The 16,379-nt window shown below is 42.2% G+C and overlaps 1 protein-coding gene across 1 annotated transcript in view; it reads left to right on the forward strand.

Moving 5' to 3' along the window:
* The window catches only part of myo10l3 (myosin X, like 3), a 51,744-nt gene that overhangs the window by 1,558 nt on the left and 33,807 nt on the right, over positions 1-16,379 (forward strand). Inside the window, exon 2 of the mRNA XM_070838369.1 lies at positions 10,641-10,739. Within this exon, the coding sequence (XP_070694470.1) occupies positions 10,641-10,739 (99 nt within the window). The remainder of the gene's footprint in view (positions 1-10,640; positions 10,740-16,379) is intronic.

The following is a 16,379-nucleotide window of genomic DNA, read 5'->3' on the forward strand; positions in this document are numbered from 1 at the left end:
TTTTAAGTCTGCTTTGATACTTGAATCGACTGATTGATTGAAGATCTTGCATTTTCACCTCGTTGGCTTGTGTTTGCGTTTCTTGCGTCTCTATCAGTAACATGACCCTCGTCTATCACTGATCTGACCGTCACACGGGGAGCTCAGTACTGTGATAACCTCCTGCTGACAGCACGCTGTTGACTTTAGCTTTAACCCGCTACCTCATCAAGCTTCACAGACAAAACTGTCCGTGTTTGTGATGGTAAAAGGAAAAGAACATCTTCATACTAATGACAAACAGTGCAGTGCCGTAGTTTGTCTACCTGTCAATTAGCTCATGATGATGGACAAACAGTTTCTGTGTAAAGTGACATGACCTCTTCTTTCATGGAGTCTCTGGCAGTCTTGTCTGCTTGTCTTCCCAGAACCAGTAACATTTAATGTTAGTTTGGGGAAATGCACTTTCTTTCTTTCTCACTCTCTTACTGACAGTTAAAAGGGAAGATTATTACCGCTCTCAAATTTGTTTGGTAAATATAAGGCTATAAACTTATAGTATATACCAACAGTTGGCTTAGCGTAACATAGCTAGCTCGTTTCTGTGTGAAGCTAACACTCATTATTAACTAGTTATTCATACAAAAACCCCAGCGTATACATGGCAAGGTGTTCACACTAATGAGATATAATGTGTTAATTGGTGAGCTTTAGAGATGCTCGTAGGTGGTTTTTGTTACCTTTTGATAGAGCAATGCTAGCTGTTTCCCCACTCCGGCCTGTGTGCTAAGCTAAGCTAAGCTAAGCTAAGCTAAGCTAAACTGTTGCAGGCGGTGGCCTCATATTTAACTTAAAGACATGACAGTGGTATCAATCTTCGCCAGAGAGCAAAGTAGCCTTTTACTATTTCTTTAATAGCTAACCTTCACTAACAACCAGCCTGATTCTGGCTTATTAGTTACACCCCCTCCAGTCTCTCATAGCGTCTGACAGAAGAACATTGCATAATGTTCACAAGACCCAGCTCATAAAAATTCAATTCTATTCAATTGTTATATTGTCACATGTTTTATCGCACAATGAAATTCTTGCTTTGCCCTTTTGCCTTCAATGTCACCTCAGGATTTAAAAAAAATAGATAAATAGCTATACAGAAAAAAACTATACAATAATGTTAAACATACCAGTAACATTCAATCAATTCTCCAACACCCATCCTTCCTTCCCTCCTAGTGCAAGTGCGTGCGTGTGTGTGTGTGTGTATCCTTATCGGGAGAGTCCTGGGTGTGTCATTCTCTGAAATATAAATCACCATAGGGGCACTTTGGTGAATCACTAACTCTTTGCCATCTCGTCAAGTGTATGGGGAAAGAAAACATCCGCCCCCATTGTCTGTCTAATCTGTGAGTTTAAAGTGAAACGAAGAAATAGTGTACAGTCATGAAGTAGTACGTCTGGACTTGTAAAAGCAATTAGCTCATGGTTTGATGTACTTTTCTTGTTCAGTGTAAGAGCAACAGCGACATGGAAAAGTACAAGTGGCACATTTGTACAAGGGAGTTAAGAAAATAAATTATTTGAGAGAAAAGAGCTGTTAATTTTCATTTTTAATCCAGTACATTGTAAACACCTCGATGTTAATTGAAGGAATGGTTTGAAACTGGAGCCAGGATAGGATCACGTGTCTAGCAGGTGGTTCTGGACCTGAAAACAGACCAAATCCCACCAATTATTATGTTTTTACCAGATCTGAGTGCAGTGTGTCTGAGTGGCAGGATTCTTACACAGAGAAAATGTATCTGTTCACTATCTGTTAAGCAGATATTAATCTCTGTTTACCCCTCACACAATGAATCTCTGTTGGCCTTCACCTTGGCTGCCCTACCTGATGGACACTGTGAGCTGGTAATGAGTGTAGCTGAAATCCTCTCAGTTCGGTATGGCAGTATGGCAGCTTAATAACAGCCAACCTGTGATTACTGCTCTGGGTGCTCCCATCCCAGATGTTGACTTTCCTTTTTTAGCCCCCTATGATTACTGCGCACACAGGCAGCCTATTATGGGATGGAGTACATGTGTCTCTACATATACTTTTCCTACATGTTATATTTTCCTATGCGTGTATGTAAAACAACGTGCAACAACCACAAGGGAATATAGCCTGAGGTAAAAAAAAAAATGTATTAACTCTAAAATTGTTGACTCTCATGTGATGAGGTTGCTGCTGTAGTTGTAATTTCTGGACTAATTTGCAGGATGAGCACCCCGTCGGGCCTGAGTACACATCCCACACTGCATGAGTCTTGACTGCCATAGCCTGGAGAGTCTAACTGGCACCTTGGTGCTTAACAGAAACAAACAGCACAGCATGGCACAATCCACAGCCGTGACCTGCTAGCTTTCCCATCCATTCCCGGCCTGTTTTATTAGGCACGACTGTGTGTGTGGTTTGGCCTTAGGTTGTTTGTAGCATCATACACTGAGATACTGAGAGTCACAAGAGGAGGAAAGTTCCCTGTTTTCAAGACTGTGCATATGTTTATCTCACCTACTTGAACCCAACTCAGACAAAATACTTGCCACATTCCCCAGCAAGAGTTAAATGGCAGCAGTGTTTCTCAGTTTATCAGCCATTCCTGGATGGATGCACTGCAGCACAGTCTGTGTTCAATGCCATACATATCTCCTGTGAGTAGTGGTTTGAGACTGCTATGAGAGTATCGGAAGTAGTGGCATTATTTTCGTCATTCATCAGTTTCATTATTTACATTTACATTTACAGTTTATATTTATATGTTTTATATTCTATTCTATCCTCTCCTTTTTCACTCTTTGGCATTCGGTGCGGATGGCAAAGCAAGATTTTCATTGTACAGGGAAACTTGTTTCTACACTGTATACATGACAATAAACACTTTGAATCTTGAATCTTGAATGGACAAATCTGCTGACTCGCTTTTTCGAGTAATGGATCAATCATTTGGTCCAACATGACATCCCCAGACTGCTTGTGTTTTCAGACCAACAGTCCAAAACACAAAGATGTTCAGCTCACTATCACATTAGGCAAGAGAAGAAACAAATCCTCACATTTGGCAAGCTTGAATCAGGGTATGCTTAGTACTTTCCTTAAATGAATAATTTATCAGAATAAACTGCTGATTCATTTTCTATCGATCAGTGAATCGGCTGACTATGACTCATTTCAGGTCTTTGTGGCATCAAACATTGGGGAAGCTGTAAAAAGCAACTTACTCAGTGACTTACTTGAATGATCAGTTATCAACATTATGATAACATTATCTCATTTTTTGTCATTTGATTAATGACTAATTTGTGTCAACAATGCAACACATGACCAAAGTGATAAATTATGTAAGACGAGGGGGGTCCCCATGAGCCATAATGATCAGTCTGGGACTGTGTGAGGTGTGAGCGAAGGTCAAAGGCAATGTAACGGGAGCCAGGACGCCCAGTGACGGCTCCATTCAAACTCAACAACCAGAACCCCACTGACAGTGCCCCAGATGTCACAGACACACGCACCCTCAGTCTCTGACAGCCCTGACTGAGCAGCATTCCTGAAATATCTGGGATTCCTGCTGTGTGACCCCATAACGGTCCACAGTTCTCTGAGTGCAGAGAGGGCCCGATATGTAGATGACAGACAGGAGGAGGAGGAATGCCAGGTGGCTCTGTAGATACTCAAAGTCGTGAAGCTGAGCTGACAATCCAATCAAACATGCAGTCATCACACCATTTGTTGCCCCCTAGAACCCGTTTTTGTTCTTAGAAAAAGTGTAATAACCCCCGAGCACAGGATCATACTAATACTTTGATCACTCCAGAACAGTAGCTTAAAGAAAATGTGCCCTCGCAGGATAAGTATGTAAAGCAGGATACTTTGCCAGGAGTCTGTGGCAGAGCGTCAAGTCTTCCTCCTCTTTCTGTTGTGCTCCTCAAGACATAATTTGTTATGCAAATTCACTTCAATACACTCATTAGTAACATTGCTGATTAGCTACAACAGACACTGATGGGGGAGGTGCCTTTTAACCCCCCCCCCCCCTTCGGACACACACAGACAGACCACAGACAGACAGATACACATGCTTGTACACACACACACAACCATGTACACATTTGCTTTACTTGCTAGATGACTGTTGTGATCCATTTAGTATGTTAATGAAACTAGCTTAAAACACACTGATGACAGCACACTGCTGCTTCATTGAATGTATGATCTTCATTTATAACTTCATCATTCTCAGACCTTCTGCTTTAACAAAAACAGTCACTGAATATGAAAACAAAGCACGAGTCGCCTCATAGTGTTAACCTGTGAGGCTGCTGCCTCCAAGCCCATCCTGCTTCAGCTCTGTTTATAACTTCCTCAGTGGGGGGCTCCTTGGAGTAAAGAACAATTGATAAACTGCACCCGTCACCCTTTTTTTTCTTCCCTTTTTCCGCTCACTCCCCCTCCACCACAGACTGGGGGAAGCCCATGTTCCCCATGGGACTCCTCCTCCTCCATTAGCTAATTTTTGATCAGCTGCTCCCTCCATCATTAATTCATCCGTCTTCCAGCACAGATGCTGGAGGTTGCCTTTAATCATCTGATTTCTCCCCTCTGTCACAAGCCCTGCCCTTCCCTGCCCTCACCCCATGCTGGCTGCAGGCACTCGCTGCACCGCGTGCATCACACTGGCAGATGTTACAGTGGCTACGAGGAAACAAAGAAACAAGAAAATGTAAAAGGGACATGCACTTGCATCAAATGACTGTTTTAGTCTTTATTTGTTCTTGATACTGCTTAGTAACTATATACGCCATGAGCTTAATGACAGTGGCTTGATGGTTACAGAAGCTAGCAGAGAGCTGTTGCCAGAGCTGCATGACTTCATCTTTGGAAAATGGGTGCAAGAAATTTCCCTCAATAACCACTGCTCAAGAGCTCTCAAGAGTGCCACTTAGCCTCTTATTGGTTAATGGAGCTCTTCAGCAGAACAGCAGAAAAATAAATATTTCCAGTTTTTTTAAATACATAAATATGTGCACATAGCACACATGAAAACGTTTAAATTTAGTTCATTTCCATATATCCATATACGTGAAATTATATCCAGTAACTTTCCGCTGAGGTTTTGCTTTTTGCAGGATGTAAAGCTTTCTCCTCTGGAAGGCTTGTCGCCAAAGACCCAGAGGGACCTTTGCCCAGATTCCCCTCCCAGCTGCACTCAGCCCATTTGTTTAATCTCACTAGCTACTTGGCGGATTCCTCCTCATTCCGCTCACATTCAGGAGATTTGGTTACAATCCCTGAATTTGGCTACAGTCCCTTTTGATGGACTAAGCAATAAACTCCTGCATTGTTGCCTGTTTTTTCTTAATTTCTTCTGCCATACATTCCTGTGTCTTTGCTCTTTGCATATATACTTTACAACCACAGTAAAAGCCAAATATTCAGACAACAAAAACAAGGAATCCATTGGCCACCTGACCTCTTTCTTCATGTTTACTAAAAATCTTTGGGGGGAAAAATCCCTTAATTTTGATTTACAAAACAACAAATAATAAATAATATTTTTGAATATTAATATTTAGATCATTTTACCTACAGCAGACAGGTGCCAATTTGCTATGAGACCTTCTGAAATGCAGCCAGTGCTCTGGACTGCACATCGGTCCAGGCACTCTAGGTGAAGGTGAAAGGTTAGTGACTCTCTATTGTCATGATAATGCTGTTGTATCCCAGTATTTGAGGTGTCAGTGGAGTGCTGGATATATAAAACCGAGACGTGTTTTTCAACATCTGTTTCTGAACGAGTTGCTGTAGGTCTTTGGGAACTTGTAAACCAATCTTAGGCAAACATGACTGCAGAACAAATAATTCTAAACAATGTTGTGAATGGGCACACGAAAGAAAAGACACTTGAGAGGGAGAAGTGAAAGCAGCAACAGCTAAAGTTTCTTTCGGACGAACATGTTCCTGGTAGATACGTTCCCGTGTTACGCTTATCCTCCTCCACATCTAAGCACAACAAATGAGATGCTTGTCCGGACTCCAGCTGGATGGCCTCCTTTCTCGGCCGGGCGTCGGTCGTGGCCAGCAGTCAGCCGTTCCTGCAGCACCAGCAGCCGTTCGCTGCTGTCCGCTGGGCAGGCGTTCGCTCACCGCTCCTTGAAACCACACTATGATCCAAGAAATTGGCTTATTATAACTAATTGTTCAACCGTGTCAAAGTCAGGATGAGTTAATTAGCTTTCTTTTGTTCCGGCTGATATGACCACCCGATACTGCCTGTCCTCATGCTACGGCAGACGGCAGAGAAAGAGCCGTGGCGCCTTGCACTGTGTATGCCCTTAAATATTTAAGGCTCATTCATTAACAAATCTCTAAGCTGGATGTCATTATACAAGCCGCAGAAACTCAAACCTCCAACTCATGGATCACATCATTCAGCCCGAGTGGTTTCTGTGTCAGAAAGCATGATGTGGCGGCAGCGTGCGGCCTGTTTTGGTGGATCAGATTACCATTGTCAGTCGGTTCTGCCTCAGCAGTGCTACTTGTGCTCAGTGACATGCAGCATTAAGAATATGAAATTAGCATGAGCTTGAAATGTCATGGCAGCATTTCAGCTTTGCTTTTCAATTAAGCTATTAAAACATTTAGTTACCGGAGGTGCAGGAGTGACGTCAACCGAGACCTGATAAATAACCCCATTGAAAGCTCTGTTTCATGACTTTGGTGATTATGCTAGAAGTACACAAACTCTTTCCCTGGTCTGAATGCCTAGTTGTGCTGCAGCAGGTGATTCAGGTCTGTGGAACTTAACACAAGCTGATACCCATGTCCTTTTGCCTCCCAGCTGGCCTTTGTTTGGGATATTTCCGCCTGGTTAACTTCTGAGCTCTCAGTCAGAGGTGGTTGCCTTGTTCTGACTTAGTGACGCAGCTCCTGAGGATGGAGGGGACAAGGGGGAGGAGTTTTGGTGAGACCATCTGTTGCTGAGACAATTCATCTCTACTTTAGACCCTCCAGCTTCAGACTCTTTAGACACACACACACAAACAAAGACGCAAACAAATGGACAAACACATCTGTCACTGGCGAGCCCCTCCACTTCTACCAACTTAAATTTTACTGGCTGAAAGTCATCCAGACAAACCGCTGTGTTTATGGCGGACCTAAATGTCAGAGTGTTTTCAGGATTGCATGGCCGAGTCCCCACAGCTAACAATTTTCATTGCTGACTCCTGACATAATATGACATTTCGGATGACTTTTACATTGACAAGATTAAACGATGAATGTGTCCTAATTCTGTGATAGCTTGAGCTAAAATATAGCTAAAAAAGCAAATTTGGGAATAACTCGCTTATATTATATATAAATATATAGAGATTTTTGGATATAGTGAATGAATAAAACCTGAAATGACAAAAAAGAGATGTGAGCTAAAAATGATTGGTAGAATCTGACACATGCACACAATAGGACTAATTTGTACAGCTTTTTGTTTGTTTTGTGACTACTGATACGGCTGTTTATGGCCAACTTTGATTATAGTGTCTGGTGGGCATTTCTCCAGAGAATAAGTCACTCTGTACAGACGCTGGAGCTGAAATCCAAACCAGAATTAGCCTCTTTATGGGCCAGCTTGTCACTGACTTTTGGTCTACCATAGTGTGTTGACTCATTTGATTAACCAGCTATTATGTTAATTATTGGGTCTCTTTATTCTTGTTTAAAAAATATGAGCTGTGTGCAATGAGCTTGCTGTGTGGAGTTTTATCTATAAAATAGTTACTGGTGTTCGCTTTGTGAGACTTTATGTGAGTCTGACTCAGCGACTGAACCATTCAAGTCAAGTTCTTGGAAAATTATCCTTTTAATATTTGCGTCACTGAAACCAAAGCATTTCTGGGATGTGGTGTAGAAACACAGTATTATGAGCCATCCAATGCTTTCCCGTTTTATTGTGTAACATCTCATCAAATCTACCTTTTGTTACAAACTACCCCCTGCATGTTTCTTTGCTCTGCCAGTTCTATGGTTGCTGTTATAAGTACAGACAGACAAGCTCAGGCCAATGTTTGAGTACAAACAGCATCTACAAGACGACGAGTACCAGCAATATTCTGTTGAATTCAAGTCGCTGTGATTTCCAGTTACATAACAGCGACTGATCTTCTTAAAATCTATAGAGTAAACACTGATAATCTCCTCGCTAGACCTCAGCGAACTCACGTGAAGCAGCTTTTCCCCTGAATAGGCCATGCATGCCAGGCTGGTACCAGGCCGACACAGCCTGCCGCTGGTATGGAAGTCACCAGTCGTCTCGTATTAAATGGAAACTGAGGTAATGTGTTGGAGAAAACCTCTGTTGCATCTGTGTGCTGATGTTTCTGTTTGCCTGCCTCTTTTTCCAGACAATGGGAGGCGGGACATTATCAGGTGCCTGCACCCTTCCTCTTTCCCCTCCCCCAACCCCCAGCCTCCTCCTGATTTACACGACCCCCTCCGTCCCACTCACTGATGTCCCCCATGGTTTTAGAGAGCCACATTTAGCTGCGCTCCATTAGCGCCTGAAAGCAAAAAAAGATCCTTGATGATGGAAGTGGGTTTGCAGACTGGCTGGTTGAGCTGAGTGACCCTTTGTCCATAAAGGAAGCCTGAATCACAAAATAAAGAAAAGAATGGGGACCAATCATCACTCTAAGCTGCTGAGCAAGTTAATTAAATAGACTCAGAATAATTCTTTGTTGACCTACTTTCCTCTTTGTCTCCGTGATTCAGCACTGTCGCCAGCATGTTGCATTTCACGTAAATATCTAATGTATTTAACAAAAGCGGTGCAACCTTTGTGCTGACCCTGTGGCGAACACATTTGTGCTCCATGGATGAGGGTGCGTGTGCACACGTGGCAGCCTGTTGTTAATAGTTAATGAGGATTGATGTCTGGAAGTGGTGACCTTGTATAAGGTTTCCTAGTGGAATCCATGCATATTGATCTCCTCAGTTTTATGCTCTGCTGGACACACGATTCCCTTTTGCTCTGTGTTTTTCCCGGCTACCACAACGGTGATGATTAATGGCGTTTAGTTGGTCAAAGACCAGCTTCTTACAAGAGAGGGTGACCCTCAGGCCAAAACGCTGACACTAAAAAACAAGATGCTCAATTTGCTATACATTACTTCTGAAGTTGAGACAACAGATTGAGGGAATTTTGGAGAATGTGTTTTCTCGCTTTCTTGCTTAAATTTGTGTGGGAAGATCACACTCATAATCCCTAATAAACCCCAAATAGTCATTTTTACATTTCAGTTTTTTGTACAGTTTTAACAAACTCGATATTATGTGCTGATTGTTGAGCTTTAGAGAGACTGATTCTGTTACCTTCAAAGTAGAACACGGCCATGCTAGCTGTTTCCAGTCTTTATGCTAAGCTAATCATCTGATGACTGTAACCTTATATTCAACAGACAGATGAGAGTAGTATTGATCCTCTCTTCTAAGTCTTGGCAAGAAAGCGACTGGGCATGTTTCCCAAAGTGTAAAATGTTCCTTTAAATGTTATAGGGTCACCATCAGATGGTCTTCACTCATTTCTATTGTTTAACCAATGGCCAGATTTGCTGATTTTTGATCCTGACAAATGTGGATTCAGTCATCCTAAAAGATTTTCAGCTTAGACCGCCGCAGGCATGAGTTCTCATCCGCTACAGTCATTAAAAGGCAGCCGGTTCTATAAATGTATCATCCACCAGTGTAAGGAAATGACAGTCGTTCTGAACAATCAGCGTTAGATTCCTGTTATTGCTCCTGGTTACTGAGCTGCTAACAAACATGTCTGGGAAGGTCAGTGACTTCACATGGATACACAAACACTGGTCTGGAGACTACTACAGCAGCCCAGATCAGCTGTAGTGATGGTGTTAATCTCTGTCTGGAACCAGGATCTGTTCTGGGACTATGACAAACGGTGTGCTGTGGTTTGCCTGATTTAGATATAGAAACTAGAGGTGACAGAGTGCACAGGAACTTGTGTTGATTGATTTTCTTAAGTGACAAATACTCTTTTGTGGTCATATCCTTATATTTTGTGGAGTAAATTACCCCTCACAACTAAAGGCTGAAAGCCTTTCTGACGTTTTTACTGCGAGTGTATGACTCCGAGTGGTAGTTTTAGTCCCTGACACACCCTCTGCATGCAGGCCTGGCAAACAACTATTCTCTACTAAAAGGCAATGACAGTTTAATAAGAGGATAACTGTGCCAGTTTGCTGTGGTGAGAGAGTGGTTATGTGGCAGAGCAATGCTGAGAACCAGGCAAAAAATAGGCAAAAGACAGTGAAGAGAGGCCTTATCTTTGCTTTTCTAGAACAATATCTGCTGTCTGCTCTGACTAACCAGCTCACCTGGCACATTCATGTTAGAACTCAAGGACCGTGAATATTTCTTTAACATGTTTCTGGGCTGAACTTTGCCCTTCCTTGCTCTCTAGTAATGGCCTACATAAATGACAAGCACATGAACTATGTCCAAAAATGTGATTGTTGTGCAGATGTCCAGTACTTTATGCTTCAAACAGATGACTCCAGTATGAGCCCTGTGTCCAGATGCTAATGGTGCTCCTCTGGCTATTGTGTTGTAGGGGGCCCGTGTCTGGCTGAGACACAAAGAGCAGCTCCTCCCCTCCACCGTCAGCTCTTGTGATGATTCGTCCCTCGTACTCACCACCGACTATGGAAAGGTAAGACTTCTTTTTCCCTGCTGAAGCATCAATGCGGCCAATGATTCACTTTAAACCACCCCAAATCTGCCCAGTGTGTCTGCACCATGAGGCCTTTTTCATTGGTTTAAGGACTCCTATATGATTTTTAAAACCCTTAAAGCTAAGGACAAGTCACATCAATACATTTACAGGCTTTAACTGATGTAGTGTACATGTAAAGCCTCCCATCTTTCAGCTGTACTTTAGAAAGTTGCTCTCTAACTCAAGAGGGAAGTGACCCAGTGTGTATGTGTGAAGGTTAATTGTTTTCACATGTGTTTCATGTCAGGGCTCAGCAGTGGGATCAACACCATTTGTAATAAAATAAGAATGACAGGAATGGGCTTCTTGTGTCAAGTCATTGGCCTGTGCTTATCTGTTTGGCAGTGCATGGTGGTCTTTGTGTCTGGAGGAAATCCTGTTAGGGAGAGAGAGAGAGAGAGAGGGAGAGAGTTAAAAAATAGCATCTCATTTAAATGCCTGTGGGTCAGAGAGCGTAGATTGAAAATGAGATTTCAGTACCGCTTTTATGTTGTGGGATGCCTTCTTGAACAAACCCTGTGAGCGTGTGATCGTCCCTTAACTCCATTTGGTCACTGACTGTCCAAACTCTGCCGCAGGTCTTTGGTCAGGTCAGGGCCAAGGGAAGGAACAGGGTGGGGATTTTAACATAAAGCATCATTTCCACGAGGCCCTGTGTTACTCCTTCACTGGAGTCCTTGATTATTCATATAAACACGGATGACATATGAAGGAGAGCTGTTAGACAGCAGTTTTTGGGAAATTCTGGCATTGGTGTATAAATTGGGATGTTAGTTCTCTGAAATCCACTTTATGTTCAATTTCAAGACTATAATACAACTCATTTGTGTGGGAGAAAGGAAGAAAAAAACATCTCTCTGAGGATCCAGGTGCACAGATGTTTTTGTTTTGGCCCTGCATTTATATTTATGACGTAGATCAGTGGCTCCCCAGGGAAAAAGATGGTACTGGTTTCTGTCTTTTCCTGCCACATACGGTTTAGGGTGGATGTCATATCAAAATATGTGGTCAGAGAGCTGCTAAAGATGTGTGAGAGAGATCATATGAAGCCACCCATGAGCCCTCATCCTGAGCATATTTGTTTGATGTTTCTGTGGCCAGTGGTGGGGATTCCTCCAGTGTGAGAAGTCAACCATGTGTTGTCAAGGGGCAGGGGCCACTCTGACCAATGGAAACACCATCTATCACAGTTTGGAAGGATTCACAGCGCGAGGTTGGAGGTTGAGAAATGAATCACACCCCACTTCTTATTTTAATGTGACCCGAGAACACCACATGGTGCTGTTCTCCACCCTGAGTGGGATTTAAAACAATAACAATTTCTAAGGAGGCGTCACGTTTTTGTGTCTGGGAGTAGGATCGCGCTGAATTGAAGAACTGTCTCATATGATCTTCTCATGTGAGCTCAGGCTGTCAAGAGGTCATCTGGCCAGGCATATGGGTGTCTTCTGTGTGTCCAAGTCCTAAGACTCTGCAGCCAGAATGACAGGAATGTGAGACTGAAAAACAGACCTTCTCCGCCTTCAGGATCGCTGACTGACCTTATGTGATCTCCTGTTCCTGGATGGAACATATCTGCTGTGCTTTATTTGCATTTCCTGATTCAGCCCTAATCTTTATTTAACCCTGGCCTTCTAGAATAGGGTATTACGTGTGCCTTGTCTGTCTGTCTGTCTGTCTGTCTGTCTGTCTGTCTGTGTCCTGGTGTCTCTACATCTATGTGCAATGTCAGAGGTCATTTGGTAAATGCACCCTGGCAGCATTTTCCCCTCGGGGGGTGTGGGATACACCATTATCCGTTGCTTCACTGCTCACGTAAAGGTGCAGCTCCCTGCCTGAGTGCTCAGCTTGCAGACTCGAGAGTGTCTTTACCCACACTGCCTCGGCTTTAACGGGCTGACCTGGCTGCTGTCACATTAAGCATCATATCAGCATTCATCACTGTCTCATCCCCGGTACACCACAGACCTGAGTGGACCAATAAGATACAGCAGACACACTGGAGCTGAGAGCTACACCTCTTTTGGCTTTGTGTGTGTGTGTGTGTGTGTGTGTGTGTGTGTGTGTGTGTGTGTGTGTGTGTGTGTGTGTGTGTGTGTGTGTGTGTGTGTGTGTGTGTGTGTGTGTGTGTGTGTGTGTGTGTGTGTGTGTGTGTCCTGCAAAGCAGGAAGAGGCTCTGTCACCTGAACTAAATAGCTGCTGCTGGTGATGTCATCCTTGTCTCACTGAACAATAAACTGATCTTGAACTGTGTCAGTCCACGAGGTCCAAATACCTGATTTTTATGTATAAATAATCTGACACATACAGCACATGATGCTGCTGTAGCTTTTATTTTACATCTGTTCTTAGGGAGCACAAACACAGCAACACTACAGGCAGACGTTTTGTTTTTACGATTGAAACGTGAGCTGAAATCATTAGGTGATTGATCTATTGACCGCTGCAATCGATGCAATCAATTTATTGCATTTGGAAAAATGTCAGAGATCCCTAGTTAGAGGTTTTAAATTGTGAGTATTTGCTGCTTTTCTTTGTTTTATGTGATATTAAACTGAAAATGTTGGTCGAACAAAACTTGGAATTTGATGAAATCGGATTAGGCTTTCTTCACTGATTTCTTACATTTTATCGATCAAACAATCAGCAGATTAGTCAATGTCATTTTTATGAAAATGTATTTAATGAAAGTAGTTGTTAATTAAAACCCTAAATTGATGATCACTTCTCAAAAGAAGGATCCCACAAGATAACCAGACCCTGTCCTGATTTGGTTTTGGGACTGACTGTTTGTAAAAGACATTTTCCTTTTCATCTTGTGCAAAAATAAACAGAATAATTTAGGAAATCCCACAAAGTCTTTCATTTGTCTTTGGGTAGACGCTAAATCGTCTTTAGACTGAGTGAGAGAGATGAGATTCGGCTCTTACCAAGTGTGATTTCTGAGGCGGACCACGTCCTGTAGCCATACAGGGTCTGAGGTTTTAAATAGGTCATTGAAGGCCCCTCAGTTTTTCTGGATTATTGGTCAATAGAGCCATTATGTGAGCCTTTATGTGAGTGATGTGCACTTACGGGTGTGCTCACAGAAGCAAAGTGCTCACACAAACATTATTGTGAGCAACTGTGAGTGCGGTAAACAAATAATTTAAGGTTTGGGTTTGCTGTTTGCAGTGGTAGGGAGTATCAGCATAAAGATTTTGTCTGATTTCTGAGGAGATCGAAAAACAAAACTCTCTCTGTGTTATTTGTTTTCACAGTTTAGCCTATTAATAAGCCTATCTCCTTCTGCTCCACCCCACCCGCCCCATGTCTCCCGAGTCTGGGTGGGAGCCCCCTTCAGCAGATGGATCCACTGTAACACAGAGAAGAGAGTCAGATGGAGTAAAAAGAAAAAGAGAGAAAGAGAGAGAGGCAGAAACAGACAGTGATAAACAAGACAGTGTTTGTGTCCACAAGTCTGAGATTTTGAATCTGCCCATGTGTCTTTTCCAAAGGCTTGAATACGTCTGCTCGTAAAAAGTCCACTGAGCCACGGAGCCCGACGCCGCCTACATGTGAATATTCAGTAGAGCTGGTCGAACAAAGCAGCAGCAGGGTGTGGTTTCAGCGAGGAGGGAACAAAAGGAAGGAGCTTTACAGCTGCAGGAAAGTTTAAAATTCAGATGGTTGCTATAGTCGGGACACTATTCAGTCTGTCGCACTTTGGGGAGACTTTTGTCTGAGCTTGATGCACCTAAATTCATGACAAAGCACATTTTCTGTCTAAAGAACTGAACTTAAAACAAAATTAATGTATCACGACTCAGTTAATAACAACTAACGGTTATTTTTATTATTGGCTGATTATTTTCCCAGTTAATCAATTGGTTGCTGAAATGTCAGAAAATTGTTAAAAAAAATTAAAAAATGCCCCTCATCATCATCAAACTGAAAACTGAAAATATTCAGTCTACTATTACGAATGATAAAAAAGAAAAAATTACTCAAAAAGTAAATTATCAAAATAATTCCTGATTATTTTTCTGTCAGTCAACTAACCAATTATTCAGTGTATTGTTTTAGATCTACTATAATAGTAATAGTGCTGGAAATGCTTTATTTCACTAAATATTTTCTTTTCTATTCGGTCTTTGAATTTGAATGTTCTAAAGTACAAAATGTCAAAGATAAAATTGATTAAATTTACCCCTATCTGCAGTTTTAAGTACACATTGTTTTAGGACAGACGGGACAGCTGGGCAAGATTTTTGTGGGTTTTTATTTTTGGTAGTTTTATTAGAGGAGGAACAACAATAACAACAAACAACAACAGAAAATACCAGGAGAAACAACTGGCTGTCTGTCCCGACTCGGTTGATTTGATAACTTCACCACAAAATCCAAGATCCAATTTCATATCAGCCAGAGTTTCATTCAGCATCGAGGTTTCTCTTGTTGTTCATTTGTCTGCTTTGTGTTCAGCAGCATTGCCAGCAGCAGAGTGTACTAGTGTCAACAACTGGCTCCATTTTGAGACAATTGATTTGTACAGTGAACATTTTCACTGATCAATCACGGGTCACATGTTGCTGTAAGTGGGATGAAATTATCTCCAGCCGCCGTCACACCACTCAGATCATTAACATGGACGGTGCTGCACCCCCACACCAAACAGACATTGCAGTAATTGTCTGATATGCACCAACATCATGTGCAGTTACACTTTAATTACAGCCAGTTTGTGCTCAAAATAAATAATGTTTGACTTTTGACCTCTGATTATGTATCGGAACAAATTCATAAATCAAAACTCATTTATGTTTTGGAAAGTTGAGAATCAATAACAGTTGGCACACACGGTTACATCACCGTCAGGAGTGGTTTTTGTTGTTAGCACCGCGTGGGTCAGGACTGGACCGTTCTACAGCTCCTGCAGGAACAATTGTTGTAATGGGCATTAACAGAACATTATGGCATTGAACTGGAAATAATTAAGGGTATTAGTCTGTCTAGACCTTATCTTGTGTTCCTTTTAGCTATATCTACAAAATGTGTTTTAGCAAATTATTTTTCAGTAAATTTATGAAGACATGAATAAATATTAACGAGAGATGCTGTGGCTGTGAGGACAGGGCTGAGTGTTTTATCTCACATGAATGAACAGTAAAAAGACCACAGTGGGGCAAAACACAGGAATGTGAAACCACTTTTGATGCTGGAAACTGAGTATCTCTGATGTTTCAGGCATGAAAAAGTCCCCGAGGCCCACTCTGTGAAATTTGAACTGTGAATTATGGAAAACAAAGGTCCCACCGCATGACGCAGAGACAGATAACCAACACATATACCATAGATTATTAACACACACATAAATGAAGAGACAGTTGCTCTCTCGTGTTATATAATATACTTTTCTGGAGGAGCGGTGAGGGAGCTCTCCAAGTATGCAGCTCATAGTGTGTTTGGCTAACGCAGCCATATTTGTTTTCCCCTTGTGAAACTTGAGGCCCTGGCTGCCATCGAGAGCGTAACAAGGACCTGTAGCCTCTCCTTTTTGTTTGTTATCATGTTTTATCTTTGCTCCCAGACACCTCA

This window comes from Pempheris klunzingeri, chromosome 10 (genome assembly GCF_042242105.1).
Source record: "Pempheris klunzingeri isolate RE-2024b chromosome 10, fPemKlu1.hap1, whole genome shotgun sequence".
NCBI classification, from domain to species: domain Eukaryota; kingdom Metazoa; phylum Chordata; class Actinopteri; order Acropomatiformes; family Pempheridae; genus Pempheris; species Pempheris klunzingeri.